This window comes from Siniperca chuatsi, linkage group LG4 (genome assembly GCF_020085105.1).
Source record: "Siniperca chuatsi isolate FFG_IHB_CAS linkage group LG4, ASM2008510v1, whole genome shotgun sequence".
NCBI classification, from domain to species: domain Eukaryota; kingdom Metazoa; phylum Chordata; class Actinopteri; order Centrarchiformes; family Sinipercidae; genus Siniperca; species Siniperca chuatsi.
In genome coordinates, this window is record NC_058045.1 from 10,958,292 (window position 1) to 10,981,478 (window position 23,187).

Below are 23,187 nucleotides of genomic sequence, written 5' to 3' on the forward strand. Positions count from 1 at the left end.
AACACATCCTTCAGGGGGACATGAATGCACAGTTATTGAGGTATACAGAACACAAGGCTCAATCAAAATAATTAATTATTACAATCCATGTCAAACTAACAGCAGCAGTGTTTGAGGAAATACTGGGAGAGCAAAGTCACAGAGAAGTTTGGTGCGGTGATTTCAATGCACACAATAGTCTGTGGGGAAGTGATCATACTGATTATAATGGTACAGTGATTGAAGAAGACAGATGCCAGAAATCTTGTTTGTATAAACAATGGTAAAGGAACAAGATTAGATATAAATAGGAATAAGATGTCATGTATTGATTTAACACTGGTTTCTGCAAATATGGCTAGTCTATGTGAGTGGAAAATATACAACGATGAAATCGGTAGTGACCACTTTCCCATTATATGTAATATAAATATAGATAGATGTACCCAAGAAAGTTCTCCTATATATAGATGGTGCTTTTAAAAGGCTCAATGGGACAAATTTAAAGAATTCTGCAGGGAATTAGCTAGTAACATTAAAATGAATGGAAACGTTGATGAATGTGCTAGTGAAATTACATGTTTGATAATTGAAGCTGCTTCAAAAAGTAAAACAGTGATAACAGGGAATAAGATAATTGTGCCATGGTGGAATGATGAGTGTAGCTTGGCTATTAAAGAAAGAAATAGTGCTTTCAGAAACTTCAGAAACAACATGAATGTTGACAATTTTATGGAATATAAAAGGAAAAGAGCCATAGGACGCAAAGTAATTAAAACAGCTAAAAGGATTGCCTGGAGACCGCTTTGTTTTTCTATTGGAAAAGAGAGAGAGAGAGATGTGGGTCATGTGTGGAATATGGTTAAAAAGATGAGTGGGAGAAGGTTTAACAATAAAATATCAGTATTTGCAGATGGAGACCAATTAGCAATAACAGATATGGAAAAAGCCAACCTCCCAGGAAGAGTCTTTGCCAGTGTTCACAGTGGAAGTCACCTTACTGAGAGACATAAACATTAGACATTGACATTTTTCAATAAGATATGGACAGAGGGAAGACTACCTGTGAAGTGGAAGATGGTATTAATTTTACCATTTGCTAAACCAGGAAAAGATACATCAAATGCTGAAAACTACAGACCAATAGCACTAACCTCACACTTATGTAAATGGATGGAAAAAATGATTGTCTACATTCTGTCATACTTGCCATCAAATGATGGCTATAGTATTCTTTGACATTGAGAAAGCATATGATTCCATGTGGAGAGAAGGTCTGTTAATTCAGTTGAACAAGCTAAGCATAGGTGGAAGGTTATATAATTGGATCATGGATTTTCTATCAAACAGAACATTTCAAGTTAAAGTTGGATCAGAAATCTCACATTGTTTTGTTATTAAAAATGGGATACCACAAGGTAGCGTCATCAGTCCAATTCTATTTAATATCATGATTAATGATATCTTTGAAAATACAGGGATAGGTATACAGTCAGTATTGTATGCAGACGATGGAGCGATCTGGATAAGGGGGATAAATTACCCACATGTGTTGAAAAGTATACAGAAAGCAATACTCAGTGTAGAGAGATGGTCTTATGATTGGGGATTTAAAATTTCAGTAGCAAACTCATGCTATATGCTGGTCACTAAAAAGAAGATAGGTAACGAGCAGGGGTTAACACTATATAGCAAGCCCATGGAAAGAGTCAGAGTGTTTAAATATCTTGGTATATGGATTGATGAAAAATACACATGAAAGAATCATATTGAAAATATTGAGACCAAATGTAAAAAGGTGTTCAATTTAATGAGGTGTGTGGTCGGAAATGAAGGGGGAGCTGACGAAGAAGCACTCCTATACTGCATCATTTGCACTCCAGTACTATTTACTGAATACTGCAATAACTCATCTACTGTTAACTATTTCCATAAATTGCACTACTTTATATTCATTGCACTGCTGTTCTGCCCAGTCCAATTCATTATTGTGCATATCCATCAGTATACTTCTGTGTATATAATGTCCATAGTACCACTTGTAAAATATTTTCATAATACTGCTCTATCCTGCATTTATGCACACACTTTATATCCTGCACTTTCTTATTGCACTTTTGGTTAGACCTAAACTGCATTTCTTTGCCTTGTACTTGTACATGTGTAATGACAATAAAGTTGAATCTAATGTAATCTATTACACATATACAGGGCTTTGATGAGAGCTACTTTGGATTATGATTGCATGGTGTATGAACATGAACTCGAACATGTAGGGGTGGTTATATACATCCCAGAATCTGTCAAAGGAATTGTTAAAAGAATCTCAAACAGGTTATCAGTATACACAGCAGAAATGACAGCAATAACCATCAGTCTTCAGTGGGTAGAGGAGGTTAAAGTGGTGGTATGTTCAGATTCTGCTGCTGCAATGATAATGACATTTTAGAAATTTGTTATGGGAGATCAGAAGCAAAATCACTAACTCATCAGGGAATAATGACATCATGGCAGGAAACATGGAATAATGACAGCAAGGGTAGAGAATACTATAAAATCCAAAAATCTGTCAGAGTCAGAAATAATCAAGGTAAATGTAGGAAAGAAGATATTATCTTTTCTAGGCTAAGACTAGGACACACAGGACTCAATGCCACCTTGTATACCATGAAAAAGGCAGTGTCAGATAAATGTGAGACTTGTAGCTGTAAGGAATCTGTTGAACATGTGCTGATGGGATGTAGGAGGTTCAGTGTAGAAAGAGTAAGACTGAAGGGCAGGGAGTGGAGCATCAAAGGTCTGTTAGAGACAGGGGAGAAACAGTTACAGGTTCAAAGGGCTATATTCAAATATTTAAAAGGTATAATGTCTAATATATAGGATCTATAAAGTGTTTTTGTTGTTGTTGTTGTTGTTTTAGTTTCCCCCCTCGTTTGTTATTTTTTGTTAAAGTTATGATGTTACACACTCCGATACAGTAGGTGGCGGCATACACCTTTAACGTTGGTTTGTAGCCCGACAGTAAAATCAAAGAAGAAGAAAAAGTGTGATGACCGCATAACCACGGGACCCAAATAACTAGTAGCATGAGCTGTAGCACAACAGCTAAGCTATCAGTATTCAAAATAAAAGCTATCGGAAGCACGTTATTTTGTGTATCACCGTTTTCGACGGTAATATGGAGCTGTAGGCAGAATTTATAAACAGAGGTAATAGTGTCAAACTGGGTTTTACTCTTGCATGTGTGGAAATATACATCATTAAACGTCATTTTGGGGTAAAGCTATTTAGCCAAATTGTTTTTTTCCGTAGCTAGCAGTAACAATACAATGTTTTTGCCATTTTGTAAATTTGAGACATTCTGTAATGCTGTGAAGATTAAACGCCGATCTGTTAGTAACTAGATGGGATAAATGTACCACTGTATTGTACTATAAAATACTTAATATTAACTGACAAACGTTACAGTTGCTTGTAGCTGATAAGCAGAGTTGGTGAACTGTCATATTGTTAAGTGAACTCTCAAAAGGTGAGACAGGAACTGGATGAAAGAGCAAACTAGCAAAACTTCCTCGTCACACTCCACAAACTTTGGACTAGCATACTTGTAAGACTTCTACATGAGTTTAGTGAAGATACTTCCTGTCTAACACAAGTTATAAGGCAGAAACATTTTGACAGGTTGAAAACGTTGTCACCCCCGTCCTCTTTGTAATCAACATAAAATGGCAATGACACTGTAACCCTGACTACTGAGCGCTTCCCTTTCAGTGTTGAGGAATGGTCTGACTGCAGCAGTACCAGTAAAGATGCACAGCCGTCTGCAGGAGTTGAAGAAGGAAGAGGAGACTCTCCTCAAAATCAAAGTCATGCTACAAGACCAGCTGAACAGGTTGAAGGCGAGTGAGAGACTTCACAGTATGGATGTTTTGGGGTTTGTGTCTGTGATACCTGTGCTTTATATATCATGTGTTCACTGTGTTTCAGTTTGAAGAAGGGGCCTTGAAATCTATCATTAGTGCTCAAACAGAAGAAGGAGCCTCTGAACGCTCATCCCCAGAAACTGAGGTAAATCACTGTACCAGAGAGAACATCAGGGGACAAGCCTTTGAAATGCCCCGAGGTCACAATCTGTGATATTAAGATATTTTCAGTAATAGTTTTGCTTGTGTTTGTTGATTGATTCACACTTGGTTTGTTGAAATTGAGGGTCAGATGTTTTTACTACTACACTACTGTACTGTTTTGCTGCGGATGCTACAGTTTGCAGACCTGCATAACCTCTCTGATTATATTTACATCAACACAAAAACCAGGTTACTCTGATTAATAACGTTAAGACAGGAAATCGGTTAACATGTTTATGTGTGTTGCAGTAATCTCGTTACTTTAAAACCCCAGTTTATATACAGTTTGACTAAGGTATACAAAGCTAAGTAATCTGTGGGCAATAATCAGATTATTACAGTGCACATAAAGGCACTGACTAAAACATTTTAGGACTGTTCTTGTTTTCATCACTTCCTTTTACTCAGAAAGATATGTAGCCTTCTTAGTAAGCTTGTTTGTGGCATTCAGCGATTCAGAGGCTGAATTGATAGAACATGTGGCATTTCATTTAACTTAAACTAAGAGACATGATCATGATTGAACTGTAATTCAAACGTGTCTGCATTATATTCACTATATATAACGTGTGCATAGTCAGAAGTCACAACTACAAGAGTCATACAGGTGCTTATTTTTTTCAAAAAGCCATTAAAAACAACTCAGACACATACCACTGCATGGACAAACCAAATGCATGACTTTAGATGGCTTAAGACCATTTTTCCAATATGACTTTATTATTATTATATTATTTAAAAATTGTAGTTAGATTAAAAAATGTGCTTTTCACCAAACTGTGAAGAGATCATTGTGTGTCTCCAGCTAGATGTTCACTGCAACTCTGACTTGAGCTTTGTTTTTGTATCTTCTTCACTGTCATGAAAATATAACAACAACCAGAGTAATGTTAATAGCCAACTATGAAAATTAGCTGCATAATAATATTTTAGTTAAGTTTGTGTCCTGTTCTCGTAACTGTTCTGTCTTGCACACTTAGTTTGTGTTTTTTAAGATTTAATTTAAAAGTGGTTAGCAGGTATATGTTTATTATTTGTTTTCGTTGTTTCAGGTTCATGTTAACCTTGATGATGAGAGCGAGATCAATCGAACCAAACTGCTACTGAATGCCGCTGTAGATTATGATATGGAGGACGAGGAGGAGGAGGAAGATGATGAGGATGAAGACGAAGAGGATGATGAAGAAGATGACAATGAGCATGAGTTTGTCCCTGAGGAGGATGAGGAGGATGATTACTGAGATTCTCAGTGTTTCACGGGGCTTCAATATTCGCACCACTGAAGCAGAACCAAATGTAAACGGACATCTGTTTATTTGTCCACCTGTTTTGTACTATCACTTAGGACGTTTAAGTTATTTGAATGGAGTGAGTAACAGTTACAGTGTAATGATGTGTGGTGCTAACAGTATCCTCTCCTTTGCCTGATTGAAGGCATGTCATCCATATTTCAAATTACGTTAGAATTCATATGTCAAATTTTGTGAGAAATGTCTCACTGAAATGCAGTAAGACAGTGTTATTAGGTGCTTATAGCTGAATACATATTGAGCATTTTGAGGATTAGCATTAAAATGTATGGCTGGGCCATATAAGAAGATCGTGTGTATGCATTATGTAAGAAATGATAATCGAAAGCACAAAATAAAATGTTTTGCATAGGGTTCACCTGACTGATTTTTACTTACACTTCTAGTTTTATGCCAACCTGCCTCCCAACATACAGTAATGTTTTTCAGATGTAATCAATGTTTACTTATGGGCAATAAGAGAATAAATCTTTTTTTTTGTTACCCTCTCAGATACTCAATTAAGGTAATACCTATATAAAATTGTTCTAACCTGACCCAGGCGAATGGGTAATGCAGTGCAAACACTTTCCACAAGCAAACCATTCAGCATTTTCTAAACAGCTAAAACAATACAGTGAGCCTCACAATAAGGCCAGCTTTCACACTGACAGCAGGGACAGCTCTGGAGAAGGGTGGTGCTACAACAGGCAACATACAATAGAGATTGCCCCAATAGATATATACAGCTTTCTACGTGGTCTGCTGTTCCAGGAGAACTCCCATTCACCCAGGGACTTGGGCTCAGCACACACACCTGCTGCAAATGAATTCTGTATAAGGTACACAGGTAATTGGACATCTTATTCAGTACATTTGCTATTGTGAATAAAATTTTACAGAGTGATGATGATGGATTTTGCACTAGTGATTGAGAATAATAATTTGCAGAAGGAATACTGAAACAAAAATGGAGAATATTATATATCTGGGAAAAAACTGGCAGACATGGCCAGGAATGTGTATTACAATTAGTATTCATAATTGCAGGAACACTAGATTGTTTTAGATTATATGACTAAGCATTGCCATATTTCTGATTTAAAATTCTCAAATTTATCATAGTGCAGTGTCTTCAATTTTGCATTATATGATCAATCCTATTACACTGATTGCAGGCATGTTAGACTATGAGACTGATGAAATGTGATACGATGCTCCTGAACACCTGGAATTTAAATTATTTATAAAGAGAATCATGTTTATTTTCTGAGAGCTGTGAGCATTAAAATCTGGACATTAACCATGACAATGTAACAAATAGCATTAATTTCCTTATAACATATATCAAATGATGAGGTTATGAAAGTTCCCATATTCACATTTAGTCTATATGTGTGGAAAGGTTCATCCACTGTCATGTGATTGTGCACTGTAAATATATCAACCTCTCTAACATTAACTTTGCTTACAGAGGTGAAACCATAGTTTGTATGGGTTCTGTCTGCCTCAGCAAGATGAGCTCACACTCCATTGAGTTTGAAAAGGGGTATTTGGCTCTGCATTAGGGATGCGGGACCCCCCGTAGTCCACATTGGATGCTTTCAGACTGTTTGATGACAGTTTATTGTGATCATATTCAAATTCTTTCTGTTACTGATTTAGACATTTGTTTTAAGAGGATTGTAAGCATGTGTGTATATGGGTCTTGGAACAACATGTTTGCTCCAAGACCAAGCTTGTTATTGCGATGAAGTGGTGATGCTAAATGATTTTCATCTGTGTGCAGACGTCACTGAGGGACTGGACAGAACCAGACCGTGACTGTGCTGCAGGCTAAGGAGTACCATGCTGCCCCGCTGTGCAATCAGTGTGTGTCATGTGTTTATGTTGGTGCTGTGTCTGTCTTCGGCTGAGGACTTCGACTGGACAAAGAACGACCACAGCTCCTTCTATTATGGCACTTTTCCAGCTGGTAAATGCAACTTGTTCTTTTGTACAGTGGGATAGATGCAGTGCATTTTAATTATTTAGTAACTAATGATATTATCCCTCCTAAGAACATGTCATCTAACTCAGAGTTGAATGGTTGTTGCCAATGTTGTATTTATTAGGATTTTCGTGGGGTGCCGGCAGTTCAGCCTATCAAACAGAAGGAGCCTGGGACAAAGATGGAAAAGGACTGAGCATCTGGGACGTGTTCAGCCATAAGAAAGGCAAAATCCAACAAAATGAAACAGGGGATTCCTCTTGTGAAGGCTACCACAAAGTCAAGGTGATCAGGGGTAGTGTGTCTGAGAGATATGGAGAGTAACAGAGGCATGGAAAAGGAAATCTAAATATTGTGTGTGTGCTGTGCAGGATGATGTTTCTTTGATAAAGGAGCTGAAGCTTAACCACTATCGCTTCTCCATATCCTGGCCTAGACTCATCCCCACTGGCATAAAGTGTGAGTAACTGTTGTTAATTCTAGCCTGGCATATATGATACATTTAATATGTATAATATAATATGAATTTGTTACCTGCTAAAGCTGAGGAATTATCTACTCTTTAATACCATTTGCAGCTGACCATATAAATGAAAAAGGAATACAGTACTACAGTGAACTGATTGACCACCTGCTGGAGAACAAGATCACTCCCGTTGTTACTCTGTATCACTGGGATCTTCCACAGGTTGGTATACAAAATATTGATAATACCTAACTTCAGCTTTATTACAACACTATTCTTCTTACTGTACTCTTTGCTTTTCTAGGTGTTACAAGAGAAATATGGTGGATGGCAGAATATAAGCATGGTCAATCATTTCAATGAATTTGCTAACCTGTGCTTTGAAAGATTTGGCAACCGAGTCAAGTACTGGATCACTTTTAACAATCCATGGGTAGGTTCAAAATACATTTCTAGCAGGTTTACATTTACACCTACCTTGTAACATATACATTTTTTTATCAGAGTGCTTGGATGAATACCAGTTACTGAAAGTACTATTATCAACTATTACTATTACTAATAATCTGCTAATCTGCTTCAGTCTGTAGCAGTTGAAGGCTACGAGACAGGTGAACATGCTCCTGGACTGAGGCTGAGAGGAACAGGGGCATACAGAGCTGCCCATCACATAATCAAGGTAGGAGAATAAATATATATTCAGTTATTAAAAACACTTAGCAATTAATGTGCCACTTTGAACTGAAATGTAAATCATATTCATACTATCTTTTTCATAGGCGCATGCTAAAGTTTGGCACAGTTATGATACACAATGGAGGGGAAAACAAAAAGGTAAACAAGGTTAACATATTGACTTAAATTCGATATTTGCATCTCAACAGTATGGTCTGTCTTAGTGTTGAGAGCTGCTGTTCACATCTGCAGGTCTGGTCGGCATCTCTCTGTCTGGAGATTGGGGAGAGCCGGTGGATATCAGCAACCAGAAAGACATTGAAGCAGCTGAGAGATATGTCCAGTTCTACCTGGGCTGGTTTGCCACACCCATCTTTCATGGAGACTACCCTCAAGTGATGAAAGACTTCATTGGTAAATTAAATTGTAAACAGTTCATCCTGAAGTAATATTGGTCATTGGGGAATTAACTAATCACTACTTGTTATTGTGTGTGCAGGAAGGAAGAGTGTCCAACAGGGGCTCGGGACGTCTCGCCTGCCCACATTTTCCCCGCAAGAGAAGAGCTACATCAAGGGGACCTGTGACTTCCTCGGCATTGGTCATTTCACCACCCGCTACATCACCCAAAAGAACAACCCATCAGGTCGTAGCAGCAGCAGTTACTTCACTGACCGTGACCTGGCTGAGCTGGTTGACCCACGATGGCCTGACCCCGGGTCTGAGTGGCTCTACTCTGTGCCTTGGGGTTTCAGACGTCTGCTCAACTTTGTCAAGGTGACTTATGGTGTAGTGAATGATGCAGAACAGGCTTGTTGACTTTTGTGCTGTACCTTGAATTATCTTAGCACACTGCAATCCTAGTTAAATTATATTAAAACAACTTATTGCACATCATATTGATTTGTTCCCCATCTAGACTCAGTATGGAAACCCATTGATTTATGTGACTGAGAATGGAGTCTCTGAGAAGATGTTGTGCACAGAGCTGTGTGATGACTGGAGGATACAGTATTATAAAGACTACATTAATGAGATGCTGAAAGGTGAATGAGCACATACATAAGCACATGTGCATTTCATTTGTTTGGTAATTAGGAGCAAATGTATTCAAAGTCTAATCCAGTTTTTGTGGTCAACTCTTTGTCTGTTCTCTGTGGTGTCACTCAGCTATCAAAGATGGAGTCAATGTGAAGGGCTACACTGCATGGTCCCTGCTAGACAAGTTTGAGTGGGATGAAGGCTACTCCGAGAGGTTTGGCTTGTACTATGTGGACTTCAGGAACAAAAACAAGCCTCGCTATCCCAAAGCTTCTGTCCAGTTTTACAAACGCATTATCAGCTCCAATGGATTTCCCAATCAGAGAGAGGTAAGAGGCACAAGGCGGTCACTATAAAGTCCTACATCTAAGCCTTTCCACACAAACTTGTCAGATATTCTTCTGAAACTAATACATTAAGATGACTTGGTCAATGCTCGACTGTGCCACAAAAATAATTTCAGTGATGGTATTTGGTTGTATTGTAAACCTCCACAGGTTGAGAACTGGAGGAGAAAGGCTATTGAGACCTGTTCTTCTAGCAACCAGCTCCTAGCTGCAGGTCAGTTCGTCTATAACATCCCTGACCATGTTTATCAGTGATCAGAGGTGAACAACTAGCTGGGGTAAACAAACAAAGATTCTGACCTAAATATCAAAAACGTGTCAATAGTTTTTAAATACAAATATCATAAATTATAATTTGACTTGAATATGTGTTGCTGTTCTTAAGAACCTCAGAAAACACATGAACAAATGATTAGTTAAATAAGAATGATGGAAATATAAAACATAATAAAGAAAAATCTCTAACAGAATATCTGAGATATCTTTTTTGTTTGCCCCTCCAGCTAGAAGAAAAGCCAAGGAACATGCAGAAATGCCAAAGGTTTGGCCAGTGCATGATGAAGTTTAGAACTTGAGGGTATATGTTTTCCATTAATGTTGTTTTTTTGTTGTTGCTTTGTGATTGTGTGGTTTTAAATCTGACTAACAGAATTAAGCCTCTGCAGTTTAACACTAAGACATGCCTCTGAAACAAGCTTATACTCCCTGTATACTGTGTCCAACTTTGTTTTACTGGTGTGCTTAAATCTAATCTAAAAGAACAGCCCTTTTGTTTTCACACCAGCTTTGACAGAAACTCAGTAAGCATAAAGCTTATCTGTGGACTTGTGCCCATGGGGTATTTCACAAAGCAGGATTATAAATTTACCCAGATAACATAAAACCAGTGAAACTGTCTATGACAGATCTGAACTGAATTTAGAAAACAATACTTCAACATGAAGTTTAGGAACATGATTCAGCCATGCCAGTTGACTGGTAATAACATTTCAGAAGATTTGATTTTTAAAAGTTATCTGGCTGTGGTGCAAATGCTGCTTTTTGAAATATTCCCCATTAGCTGTATGCAGTTCTCAAAGGGTTAAAGTGCTGTTAATCAACTCTGAGTACTTTCTCTTTTTTTATTAGAGGAACAGCGGAGTACTGCTGCCAATATTCTAAGACTTATACATGGTAAGGAATCACTCATGCTCACTATAAATCAGATAAAAGATGATTTGATCTAGGGGAAAAATATTAACCCTTTGAGTGCTGTGCTTGAGCATCATTACTCGCTTTATAAGCAGTGTCTGAACTACATAACAATGCTAGTGAGTTGTTAATGTGTGTGTGTGTGTATGTGTGCTTTGCAGACCCTTTGACCAGCCACATGGAGATGGTAACTGAGATCGTTGTTCCCACTGTGTGCACACTCTCTATTTTGCTCAGTGCCATATTCCTTATGTTCCTGCTGCGGAGGCGGAACTAGAAAGGAGCTCTCGGTGTGCATGTTTACAATCACAAACATCAACACACACAGACACACAAGCTATACACACACGCACACGCTCATATTGTAAGGGCATCTTTAATGGATCATGTGTGAACATAAATACAGTATTTGAACTGAATTTCAAGAGAAATTAGTGACTTCATTAATTTGATGTGCATACAGTGTTTGCTGTAAAAACATTGGTTTAGCCAATAATAATGAATTTAGTACCAGGCACTCAAACAGTGTGGACAGCCCTGCAACATGTTGGATTTTCTTATTACAATATTGCTGTGGAATATTACCATTGCAAACTGCCCTTGTGATCTATTGTACTTTGTGTTTTCATTTGGTTCATTTGTTTGGCAAAAAAACTCTTCAAAATGTCTTTTAACTGCTACACTGAACAAAAATTCAGAAAATGTGATAATAAAGATGCGATTAGAAAACCCATGACAGCGTCACAGAACATACATACAAAGGACTGAAAGTTGTTCATTTAAAACATTTGACAACAATACAGTATATTACAGAAAGCCCTTTAGTGGTCCCTGTACACTTTGTGATGCAGTATAAAGGTCATCTGGCTCGTTCTTCTTCCATTTTAAAACGTGTTAATTGCTGATGAGAATATCAAACATGACAATAAACACCTCCTTTGTTGTTACATTGTGCTCTGTGTAAATTCATGCAAAGTTGACGAGACTGCAGCACACCATGGTGGAGAAGAAGGCGGGATCCTCACTGTCCCCATTCACTGTTTCATTTGGGTAATCTAAACACAGGACAGTCAAAGAAGAAAAATGTTATCTGTACTTCACTGGGATAGTAACCACTAATCGCTACATGGCATGTACTATATTTGGAGTGGTGCATAAAGATCACCTGTTTCAAAGATGACATGATCAATCAGGGGTCTGTCACTGAGCTGTAAGGATGTCCTGACCTCACGAGGGCCGTGGCCACTGGAAACTTCAACCCCCCACACTACTGGGTGCTCTCTGTGGAACACACATAAACATGAGGGATGAGACAATAGCCCCTGTTAAAACTTTGCAGTTGGCACTTTTATGGCGCATATTAGGCAGCTCTAAATGCTGTTGTGAATGCTTAAAAAAAAAACCCAGCATATGGTGGGTTTGAATCACTACAGCTGTATTTGGAAGCAGGCAGGCACTTTCACAGTGTGAAAGCAAATGTACGCCTCACAATACTGAGCATAACGAACCTCATGAGCACCTCTGAATACCATTGACTTGCTTCTGTCAAACAACTTAGGCAAGTTTCATACCCGACTAAAGGTACAAAATGGCCCCCAATACCTTTCTCTAGTTGAACTGCTAAGCACAAATGTGCTTATGTGTTTACAGTTTTCTTTGGATGTAATGAAGCAGTTAGTGCTCAAAGGGTTGTATTCCTTACTTCTGGTAGAAATGGCTGATCAGCGCTGGTTTGATTTGCAGTTTGAATTCATGCTCCTCATCGTATGGGTATGTTTTGTAGTGCTGCAAACATGATCTATGAGAAATGAAATTGTCTACTTTAATGACATCTTTAGGAAAGTACATTTTGCACACTCACACATCACTGGAAAAAGCCATATTGATTTACTGTGTGAGAAGGAAGAGCCGGTCGTAGGGCAAACCCAGGAAAGTACTGCAGGTCACAATTATTTCCAGCAGATGGTGCAGTTTTCTGAGTCGGATCACTTGCTCTTGCAGATCAACCTCTGTGCTCAGGTAATAACACTACAGAGTAAAATATACAAATTCAGAATATTTTGTTAACAGTCATTTGTAACCTGTTGTCAGTAAAATAGTCTTAAACTTACCAAGTGGTTTAGAGTTGTCAATTCTTCACCTGAAAAAAATAAAATAAAAATAGAAACCGTTGCAAATAGTTGAATATCAAAGCAAAGTTTGTGCTTAATGACTCATATGCAATGAGGTTAAATATTACTGTAATCACATGTAAAGGACATAGAGTTATACAGGGTGACAATAAAAGGTTACCAATAAGGTAGTTAATGTAGTCCTTTCTCATCTTGTCCAGACCCATCTCTAGCAGCATGTGGACAGGGGTGACACCTGTGAGAGACACGTGATCGATCTGCTGGTGGTAGGACTGCAGGATGAGCTTGCTGAGGGAGCTGCTGCTGTCTCTGTGAATCTGGAGGAGGTGAAACAAAACAAAACAAAACAAAAAAATAAACTTCACACACAACAACCCTCAATCTTTTCTCAGTGATAAACAGTTTTCAGAAGCTGCATCATTTCATACCCAGGGTTTGATGTCACCATATCTTAGAGCTTCAATGACCAATTTCAGGCAGTCTCCGATGTCTTGATATGAAGTCACACCTGTAATGAAAAACAACATGGAGGAAAATGGTTGTCACTGTCTGTTTGTAATGCTAAATCAAATGAATCCTAGTTTCCTCAATAGAGGAATTGACTCACTCTTTCTCATCCGAACCCACAGCTGCTCCACAAAATCCAAATCGCCTCGTTCCAAGAGAGAGTTGAAAATGGGAGTGTCCGTCTCAGGCTTCAGCTTTGTGGTCTTAAAGAAAAAAGATGAAGAAGCAAGAAAGCTAACAAATTTATTCTGAAATAAATGAATTTGTGAAAAGTCCCTTGATTTTAACACTATCATACCTCAGCTTTTTTTGCAGCCTGGTCCGGTAGTGTCTTTGAAGTGCTCTGAAGCTCTGAAAGAAGAATAAAAAAAGATAACAATCTTCTTAACTACCTGTTAGCTAGATTAGATAGTTAGATTTAACAAAGCAGATACCTTCTAGGAAGGCCTTGATGAGATGTATAGCTGATGTGCTTTCCAACGGTTCCATCCATTCAGTCTCACCAGTTCTCAAACCATCTGCAAGAGTCTGAAATAACAGGAATCTGATATATTTAATGGTTTATTTGTGTACTGATACTCACGGTCATTCATCTCAGATTACTGTGGGACAAAAACCTGAAGAAACTCTAGCTCCCTGTACATCTCGAACATTGGGCTCCTCATGTCCCCGCTGGCAACTTTGATATTCTGCATGTGAACAAAGATAAACAAGGCAAGTACACAAAATGTAATACTTTATTTTGTATGTTAAATGGTATTATTAAATGAAATTAAAACTTTATACATCTAAAAAGTAAGTATTTAAGGTAGAGAAAGAGTACGTTTTGAGTGTGAATTACTGGTGCTTACCAGTGTTGCTGTAGAGGACAGGGGTGGGGTCTCAAGAATACTCTCCACATGGCTCCATTTGAAATCCACTGTCACACTACTCTGTGACTCAATCATGGTGTTTTCAACAACAGTGGAACCAAACAAGGTGAACCTGGCACTGCCTTTAATCACAATCTGGAAGCATTGAAAGATGTAAGTGAATGAACATTCATTCACACTGACTTACAAGAAAGGATGCACACTCGCTTACCGGGGATAGGTGATGCCTTTTCTTGTGCTCTTGTTTAAGCTCGTCCAAGGTTATGAGAGATCTTTTGTCCACAGTTGAGCCTAACCAAATTTATTTTGGAATAAAAAACAAATGCCAGGAACATCGAAATCACACAGGAGTTAATTAAAAACAAATATTCACTATACTGATAGTGTTTCAGGGATGGGTTATTCAAAGAGGTATGAAGCATTTGCACTATACCTTTGCAGGTAACAGAGTATAATTTGACACCAGATACTTTATTGCCCATGCAGACTGTTTCAGCTCCAAACCAGGTTGTTCCAGCTGGATCAGACATGTCACTTCGCACCCACAGAGGGTGTAAGGCAGGGTTGTCATTCACAGCTGACACGTTAGCATTTTGAGATAATGTGTACCAAGACAGCAACTGCCTATGAAAAGAGAAAGAAAACACTACATTTTGATTGTCATCTACATTGTATTAGATACACAGGTTATATAATCCTACTAGCACTTGCTTAATTTGGATTTAAGTGTTCTTCTACTTCTTAGCATTGGTCACCTTGCTTTCATGATTGTGAGCGGCTCGGGGCCCAGTTCTGTCTGGAGTGCAATGGCATCATCATCTTCAGCATCATCAGCATCAGTGCAGTTTGATGTTTCAGTCATTTGTTGATCATCAGGTTCATTTATTTTTGGAACCTTGTGAAATCAAGAAATAAAGCCATGGTCCAATGGTGAGCATTAGTGAGGGCTTTTTAATAAGACTGTATGAAAAAAAGGTAACCACAGGTATCTTGAGTTATATCCCTTGCTTTTACACTGGTGCATGGTTGTAATACACAATAATGACAACTGAACTGAAATTCGGGGCTAGTGGAGTATACTGCATGGTATTGAACTGAATGTGCACCATCTCATACCAACATTAGCATGTCAAAAAATCCTAAGCAGCTGGTGATGTATCAGCAGAATCATGAAACTCTAAAATGCAAGACGGTGTGTTCATTGATTTAATTTACATATTACACAGTAATATTTCTCTAGGGCTTGCAGCCACCCTGAATATATTTAATAAGTCACAGCATTAACATTACTCACAGCTTTTTCACAGATGAAGACTGGCTGGTTGCCATAGTACATATTCAGCACAGGGATTCTGCCTCCATTCATCTTTAACATTTGGATGTCCTCCTGAAACCCAACAGATACTGTATCAAAATCATTACCATAACATAGATAGATACACCAAATTGCGACCAATTTTACGTAAAATGAAATTACCTCGTATGTACATGGATCATTGCTTTCCTCATCTTGAAAAGACCTTCGACCAAACGACACACATAACACAACAGAAATTAAGCTTACATCGCCAAGATACGTAGCTAGTGCTTATTGAAGCAATTAAATAATGAACATAAGCTAAAGGCTGACAACTCATCCACTGCCTGGCGTTAATTTGACGTTTAGCTGTAACGTTTAACATCCAAAAGTAAACTCACCGAAGAATACTGTAAAACTCCTTAGCACTAGATATCACCTTTGAGCCCATTGCAAAAGTATGGAAGAGATATCCTGTTACAGACAAACAGTGTGGAGACAATAAAAGTTAACAGCGTTTAACAGACTGCTGTGGTGAAGTTTGGTTTGCTACTGTTGATATTTTGACATTCGCGCGCTCACTCGGGCGTCATGAGGTCACAGGTGATCACGTTATCATTAAAGGTTTACATAACAGAAATTCATAAATGAAGTCAGCAAAGTGAATAAATAATATCACCACACATACACTGGAAATTTTCAACAAATTAAATAATATTTTTTTTTAAATATTAGTAAGAAAATAGTTCGGCCTTTACGTTTATCCTGCGCCAACATGGCGTAAAGAAATAGTCCCAGCTGTAGCAACCAACTTTAAGGTGGTTTTGTTTTGCCGTGAAAATTTGATTGAAAATGCTAACGAAATTGTTCATTACATTCAAAAAAATTTTATCATGTGTGTTTCTTTGTGGTAAGCAAAACAATGGTGGAAAAAAATCTGTCGACGGAAGTGATATTCGTCGAGGCGGAGGCATAAAGCATATAGGGAAATTTACTAACTTCCTTTTTTACTGTGGCCGCCATAGCGAGTGGAGCGTGGTTCCCGGCGAGCCGAAAAGAAATTACCGAAAATGGTAAGAAATTGCACTCATATCGTTATTATCGTGGTAAATAATACGCGGGGTTTATCTCGTTGTTTGTACTTATGAAATAAGCCCATATTTTCTATCTGTGGGCAGCTGAAGTTCAGATTTGATAGGGTTATTAGTTGGAACGCTCCCGGCTAGCGAAGCTAACACGAGGAGCCATTTTGGACGAGCAGCTAAAGTAGTTCAACCCAGTTACACGTGTGGTTGTCGATTCACTGGTGGATCAGGAACAAGCAAGTAGCAGATGTCGCATATTTACATGGCATCTATAAAATGTAGATACTACTCGTGGCATTCAAGTGTATTTATTCTCAACAGCGTAAACGCCATCTACAATGGGTGAACAAGTTTAAAAGTGGCTTGCGAAGTCACGTTAGCAGAATCGAGCTAAGATAAGGCCAACAGCCGCGGATTTCTTGGTGAATTTGTCAGAATACGTGATGTTACTGAACAGCCTCTGTTGCTATTCAAGTGGGAGTTGGATTTACTTTAACACACCAGTCGCATCGAGTTAAATCAGACTTTAAAGCAGGCTATCTGCCCGCACATGCTGGATGTGATGCTTGTTCTCAATACATCTTGTTACGTTGTATAAGAATTGAAATTATTCTCACAGGGCTACTGCATCTTATAGAGTATTACTTTCTCAAATTCAACATTGTGTACCTGCCTGAAGCTCAGTGTTGTCTATTTTGCTTCCTAGGCCTGTGCACGACCCCTGATTTCGGTTTATTCCGAGAAAGGAGAATCCGCAGGCAAGAATGTTGTCATGCCTGCTGTGTTCAAGGCTCCAATTCGCCCTGATGTTGTGAATTTTGTTCACACCAACATGCGCAAGAACAGTCGCCAGCCTTATGCAGTCAGTGAACTGGCAGGTGAGTGTATTTGTCTGTCTTGAACTGGCATGTTAAGGTTTGTCATCCACAGTTTAAGATTGCAATTGAGCTCATATGTTCACAAATCTGATGTATTTTGTTGTCTGTAATTTAGGTGTATAATTGTACATGTTAATTTCAGGCCACCAAACCAGTGCAGAGTCCTGGGGTACAGGAAGAGCTGTGGCCCGTATCCCTCGTGTGAGAGGTGGTGGTACTCACCGCTCGGGCCAGGGTGCTTTTGGAAATGTATCCTTTTGACCAGAATTGAAACTTTACATTTTTTTTGTCACTTTTTATAATGCTGTATGTGCCGAGGCAAACTAAAACTGAAACAACAGACTTGCAGTGATGGTGTAATTTGCGTCTGACTCTGTGACCAGTGACAGAATGCCTGCTGTCATATGCTGGCACAGATGGCTGATGAACAACAGAGTCTGAGCAGGTATTGGGTACTTTAGTACTTAAGTTACTTCAGGAGTTGTCAAACCTCCTTGACTTTGGTCTAGATGTGTCGTGGAGGACGCATGTTTGCCCCCACCAAAACCTGGCGCCGCTGGCACCGCAGGATCAACACAACCCAGAAGCGTTATGCCATTTGCTCTGCCGTGGCTGCCTCTGCTATTCCTGCACTTGTGATGTCCAAAGGTAAGCTCCAAAAACTTGAGGACAAAACTTGTGTAACAAGGAGAAAAAAAAAAAATTATAATGAAATATTATAATTAACATTTTAAAGTTCAGCTTAACATTTGACTTGCCATGATGGTGTAATTTGCGTCTGATCCTGTGAACAGTGACAGTTGCCTGCTGTCTCTAAGCTGTCACAGGGAGCTGATGTGTGTTAAATTCTGAGCAAGGTCTGAGAACACTATAGTCTTTAACAGTCACAAGAAGGTTGAATGTGGATCTTTGGTTGATATAATGGTCTTTTGTCAGGACACCGCATTGAGGAAATCCCTGAGGTCCCACTGGTTGTTGAAGACAAAGTTGAGGGCTACAAGAAGACCAAGGAGGCAGTGCTCCTGCTGAAGAAGCTTAAAGCCTGGAATGACATCAAGAAGGTAATCAAAGTTCTCAGCACTCCATTAAGGAACACATGATTTGAAACTTAAACACAACAATTATGAAGTTAAAGTGCTGATTTAAGCTTGAAGGATTTTTGATGGTGTTTGTATCCATATTGTGTGAAGAGTGTAGGAATTCATGTCTTTTTATACATAGGCCCGTCAATTTTAGTTGAAGCACAGGCTGAGTAGAGCGTGACTGGGAAAGATGCCTAGCATCTGTTATCTAATTCATATGTGTAATATGGAGTGGGGCATTAAAACCTCAGACTGAACTTGTTAGTTTCAGAAGGATCACTTGGGAACAGTTCCTCTGCATGTGGTGACTGCTTAGGTTTAGTATATTTATTAGGTATTACTAGGTTTCTTTGTTTAATGGTATATTGAAATAATAAACTTTCTCTTCTCAGGTCTACGCCTCTCAGCGCATGCGTGCTGGTAAGGGTAAGATGAGGAATCGCAGACGTATCCAACGCAGAGGACCATGCATCATCTACAACCAAGACGCTGGTGTCACCAAAGCCTTCAGAAATATCCCAGGTGTGTTATTTGTTTAAATGTTGAAGTCATTACTGTTAGCTAAATGGATATCGGAACATTATCTTAAGTCTTTATTTAATGCCTAGCAATGTATGGTTCATATGTGGTGGGTTTTACCAGCTTGAAGAATAAAATGGGACAATGTGGAGACAAAGGCAGAATCACTGCTTTCTTTAAGACCCCAGTCATTACATAGCTCTGTATTTATGCAGTTATGTAATAAGACTCCATGCTGCTGTTTTATAAACTTTTTTTAATTGCTTTTTAAAAGAAGCAACAAGATAACACTCAACCTGGTGAATGTTAAATTATTGTACTGTATTATGAAGGCATCACTCTGCAGAATGTGAACAAACTGAACCTCCTGAGGCTCGCCCCTGGTGGTCACGTTGGACGCTTCTGCATCTGGACTGAGAGTGCTTTCCGCAAGCTGGATGAGCTGTACGGCACCTGGCGTAAACCTGCTTCCCTGAAGGTCGGCTACAAGTGAGTATTTAAGAAAGCAATTTATTGTAGCACAAGTAAAGCTGGTGTTGATCACATTATGGTGATGAGCTTCCACTTCATGGTCCGTGTTTTTGAAACTGTGTGATATTTAAGAAGTTCTGAGTTTGTGCAATATAAGACTTGTAAGTTTATTATTTCCATCATTTCAAATGAGGAATTAAATTCTTAATGGCTTATTTATTCCAGCCTGCCCATGCACAAGATGACCAACACAGACCTGAGCAGGATTCTGAAGAGTGAGGAGATCCAGAAAGCTCTTCGTGCGCCTAAGTAAGCATGGCCCACTTTCAGTTCTTTAAATTTTGTTTCAGCTTGTCAACTATGATGATGTTCCACTTCAGGTCCGTGTTTCTGAACCCTGATTATTATGGAGTCCTGAGCGACAAAGTTTATTACCAACTTGCAGTTCAGCAGAAGTTTGCGTTGTTAAGACTGGGTTATATTGTCATTACAGCAAGAAGATCAACCGCAGAGTACTGAAGAAGAATCCTCTGAAGAACTTGAGGATAATGCTCAAATTGAACCCTTATGCCAAGACAGCAAGACGTCATGCCATCCTCAAGCATGACCCTGTGGTGAGAACCTAAACAATTCAAGCTGGAAGCAAAGACTGTGGACTGTAATTGTTGGTTGTGATTTTAAAATCTTGTTTGTTCTCTCCATAGATCAAGGCCAAGATGCTGAAACCCAAGAAGAAGCCTGGAAAGAAGGGAGCACCTGCCAAACCCAAGGCATAAATCTATACTTAACAGACTGGTGATCAGTGATAAATAAATCAGTTGTTTCAAATTTTTGATTTACCAGACTATTTATTTCGCATAAGGTAACAAAGATTTTAGTTTGCTCGTGCTGTAAGGACAAGCCTACAGGTTGAGCAGCATTTGTCATGATTTAAATAATTTGGTTATTAGAAAAAGATGGCTTTTCAGGCAGGCCTGCAATATAGCCCAAATAATTGTTCAATAATTAAAAAATAATTTCACTTGGCATTAGGTTTGTACTCTAAATATACAACTACTGCTTGCACAACTTTTAAAACCATTTAGTACTCCTTTTATAAACATACATTTTGCCCGTAATACAAATCCAGTCAATAGAGGACCTCCAGGATCTGGGGTTTGTTGTAGTCAGAATAGGCCTCATGTTGCTGTACCGTGGGTTGGTGTCAGAGGCTGAGTCCAGTGGTACTGTACACAAGAATTGAAACGATTGCGAAGTTCAAGTGCTTATTTCAGCTTGAAGGATGTTTGATGGTGTTTTTATATCCGTATTGTATGAAGAGTGTAGGAATCATAGCTCTTTTTAGACCGTCCCCGCCGTTTTAGGGGAATCCCTTCTGTGTGTTTTTACTTGTCTGAAGTGCAGACGGAAAGCAAAAAAAAAAAAAAACTAAGCTGGTTGCAGCACAGGCTGAGTAAAACGTTACTGGGAAAGACGCTGGTTAAGGGTAAGATGAGGAATCGCAGATGGATCCAACGCAGAAGGCCGTGCATAATCTTTCTACAACCAAGACGCTGGTGTCACCAAAGCCTTCAGAAATATTCCAGGTGTGTTATTTGTTCAAATGTTGAAGTCATTAGTTAGCTAAATGGATATAAGAACATTATCTTCAAAGTATTTATATGTAATGCCTAGCAATGTATGGTTCATATGCAGTGGTTTTACCAACTTCAAGAAAAAATGAGACAATGTGGAGACAAAGGCAGAATTGCTGCTTTCTTTAAGACCCCAGTCAAAGCATAGCGCTGTATTTATGCAGGTGTATAAGACTCATGCTGCAGTTTTGTGAATCTTGTGGCATCACTGGTTATCATGTTTTGAAGATGTTAACTTTAAATTACTTTTTAAAAGAAGCAACAAGATAACACTCAACCTGGTGAATGTTAAATTATTGTACTGTATTATGAAGGCATCACTCTGCAGAATGTGAACAAACTGAACCTCCTGAGGCTCGCCCCTGGTGGTCACGTTGGACGCTTCTGCATCTGGACTGAGAGTGCTTTCCGCAAGCTGGATGAGCTGTACGGCACCTGGCGTAAACCTGCTTCCCTGAAGGTCGGCTACAAGTGAGTATTTAAGAAAGCAATTTATTGTAGCACAAGTAAAGCTGGTGTTGATCACATTATGGTGATGAGCTTCCACTTCATGGTCCGTGTTTTTGAAACTGTGTGATATTTAAGAAGTTCTGAGTTTGTGCAATATAAGACTTGTAAGTTTATTATTTCCATCATTTCAAATGAGGAATTAAATTCTTAATGGCTTATTTATTCCAGCCTGCCCATGCACAAGATGACCAACACAGACCTGAGCAGGATTCTGAAGAGTGAGGAGATCCAGAAAGCTCTTCGTACGCCTAAGTAAGCATGGCCCACTTTCAGTTCTTTAAATTTTGTTTCAGCTTGTCAACTATGATGATGTTCCACTTCAGGTCCGTGTTTCTGAACCCTGATTATTATGGAGTCCTGAGCGACAAAGTTTATTACCAACTTGCAGTTCAGCAGAAGTTTGCGTTGTTAAGACTGGGTTATATTGTCATTACAGCAAGAAGATCAACCGCAGAGTACTGAAGAAGAATCCTCTGAAGAACTTGAGGATAATGCTCAAATTGAACCCTTATGCCAAGACAGCAAGACGTCATGCCATCCTCAAGCATGACCCTGTGGTGAGAACCTAAACAATTCAAGCTGGAAGCAAAGACTGTGGACTGTAATTGTTGGTTGTGATTTTAAAATCTTGTTTGTTCTCTCCATAGATCAAGGCCAAGATGCTGAAACCCAAGAAGAAGCCTGGAAAGAAGGGAGCACCTGCCAAACCCAAGGCATAAATCTATACTTAACAGACTGGTGATCAGTGATAAATAAATCAGTTGTTTCAAATTTTTGATTTACCAGACTATTTATTTCGCATAAGGTAACAAAGATTTTAGTTTGCTCGTGCTGTAAGGACAAGCCTACAGGTTGAGCAGCATTTGTCATGATTTAAATAATTTGGTTATTAGAAAAGATGGCTTTTCAGGCAGGCCTGCAATATAGCCCAAATAATTGTTCAATAATTAAAAATAATTTCACTTGGCATTAGGTTTGTACTCTAAATATACAACTACTGCTTGCACAACTTTTAAAACCATTTAGTACTCCTTTTATAAACATACATTTTGCACGTAATACAAATCCAGTCAATAGAGGACCTCCAGGATCTGG

General features: G+C 38.8%; 4 protein-coding genes and 6 non-coding genes across 16 annotated transcripts; 9 read left to right on the forward strand and 1 right to left on the reverse strand.

The window, feature by feature from the left end:
* The first annotated feature begins 3,013 nt into the window (after positions 1–3,013).
* On the forward strand, positions 3,014–5,770 carry snapc5 (small nuclear RNA activating complex, polypeptide 5). 2 transcript variants are annotated; one of them, XM_044193971.1, is made up of 4 exons: positions 3,014–3,188; positions 3,751–3,878; positions 3,967–4,047; positions 5,159–5,770. In XM_044193971.1, exons 2-4 carry the CDS (start codon positions 3,789–3,791, stop codon positions 5,345–5,347), a joined length of 360 nt encoding a protein of 119 aa, XP_044049906.1. In that variant the 5' UTR covers positions 3,014–3,188; positions 3,751–3,788; the 3' UTR covers positions 5,348–5,770. The 2 variants fall into 2 exon arrangements, with proteins under 2 accessions (XP_044049906.1, XP_044049907.1); XM_044193972.1 differs by having other exon boundaries at positions 3,028–3,256.
* Positions 5,771–5,907: 137 nt separating this feature from the next.
* Positions 5,908–12,052, forward strand: lctlb (lactase-like b). Of its 5 annotated transcripts, XR_006377753.1 has the most exons (16): positions 5,908–6,245; positions 7,185–7,370; positions 7,510–7,670; positions 7,757–7,844; positions 7,964–8,073; positions 8,156–8,284; positions 8,435–8,530; positions 8,631–8,685; positions 8,779–8,940; positions 9,026–9,303; positions 9,446–9,572; positions 9,697–9,896; positions 10,065–10,128; positions 10,418–10,491; positions 11,043–11,087; positions 11,267–11,359. XR_006377753.1 is itself a non-coding variant. In XM_044193963.1 (15 exons), exons 2-14 carry the CDS (start codon positions 7,244–7,246, stop codon positions 10,480–10,482), a joined length of 1,662 nt encoding a protein of 553 aa, XP_044049898.1. In that variant the 5' UTR covers positions 5,908–6,245; positions 7,185–7,243; the 3' UTR covers positions 10,483–10,491; positions 11,267–12,052. The 5 variants fall into 5 exon arrangements, 4 of the variants coding, with proteins under 4 accessions (XP_044049898.1, XP_044049895.1, XP_044049896.1 ...); XM_044193963.1 differs by lacking the exon at positions 11,043–11,087 and having other exon boundaries at positions 11,267–12,052; XM_044193960.1 differs by lacking the exon at positions 10,418–10,491 and having other exon boundaries at positions 11,267–12,052.
* On the reverse strand, positions 11,446–16,844 carry zwilch (zwilch kinetochore protein). The gene is made up of 19 exons (XM_044193959.1): positions 16,672–16,844; positions 16,315–16,387; positions 16,094–16,136; positions 15,911–16,003; positions 15,372–15,511; positions 15,050–15,240; positions 14,828–14,907; positions 14,596–14,751; positions 14,362–14,433; positions 14,179–14,272; positions 14,043–14,095; positions 13,845–13,947; positions 13,666–13,745; positions 13,398–13,554; positions 13,217–13,245; positions 12,997–13,133; positions 12,808–12,903; positions 12,271–12,386; positions 11,446–12,160 (listed from the first exon to the last, which is right to left on the reverse strand). The coding sequence occupies exons 1-19, from the start codon at positions 16,688–16,690 to the stop codon at positions 12,072–12,074; spliced, it is 1,821 nt and encodes a 606-aa protein (XP_044049894.1). The 5' UTR covers positions 16,691–16,844; the 3' UTR covers positions 11,446–12,071.
* rpl4 (ribosomal protein L4) lies at positions 16,840–22,863 on the forward strand. 2 transcript variants are annotated; one of them, XM_044193969.1, is made up of 10 exons: positions 16,840–16,986; positions 17,705–17,876; positions 18,019–18,125; positions 18,386–18,524; positions 18,813–18,937; positions 19,351–19,480; positions 19,810–19,966; positions 22,261–22,344; positions 22,529–22,649; positions 22,740–22,863. In XM_044193969.1, exons 1-10 carry the CDS (start codon positions 16,984–16,986, stop codon positions 22,809–22,811), a joined length of 1,110 nt encoding a protein of 369 aa, XP_044049904.1. In that variant the 5' UTR covers positions 16,840–16,983; the 3' UTR covers positions 22,812–22,863. The 2 variants fall into 2 exon arrangements, 1 of the variants encoding a protein (XP_044049904.1); XR_006377754.1 differs by lacking the exons at positions 22,261–22,344; positions 22,529–22,649; positions 22,740–22,863 and adding exons at positions 20,174–20,562; positions 20,653–20,776 and having other exon boundaries at positions 16,841–16,986.
* On the forward strand, positions 18,221–18,320 carry LOC122875629. The gene has a single exon (XR_006377864.1). It is a non-coding gene; the product is annotated as a small nucleolar RNA SNORD16 (small nucleolar RNA).
* Positions 18,632–18,731, forward strand: LOC122875628. The gene has a single exon (XR_006377863.1). It is a non-coding gene; the product is annotated as a small nucleolar RNA SNORD16 (small nucleolar RNA).
* On the forward strand, positions 20,023–20,093 carry LOC122875617. Its single transcript, XR_006377852.1, has one exon. It is a non-coding gene; the product is annotated as a small nucleolar RNA SNORD18 (small nucleolar RNA).
* LOC122875622 lies at positions 20,304–20,370 on the forward strand. Its single transcript, XR_006377857.1, has one exon. It is a non-coding gene; the product is annotated as a small nucleolar RNA SNORD18 (small nucleolar RNA).
* On the forward strand, positions 22,110–22,180 carry LOC122875618. Its single transcript, XR_006377853.1, has one exon. It is a non-coding gene; the product is annotated as a small nucleolar RNA SNORD18 (small nucleolar RNA).
* On the forward strand, positions 22,391–22,457 carry LOC122875623. The gene has a single exon (XR_006377858.1). It is a non-coding gene; the product is annotated as a small nucleolar RNA SNORD18 (small nucleolar RNA).
* Positions 22,864–23,187: the final 324 nt, after the last annotated feature.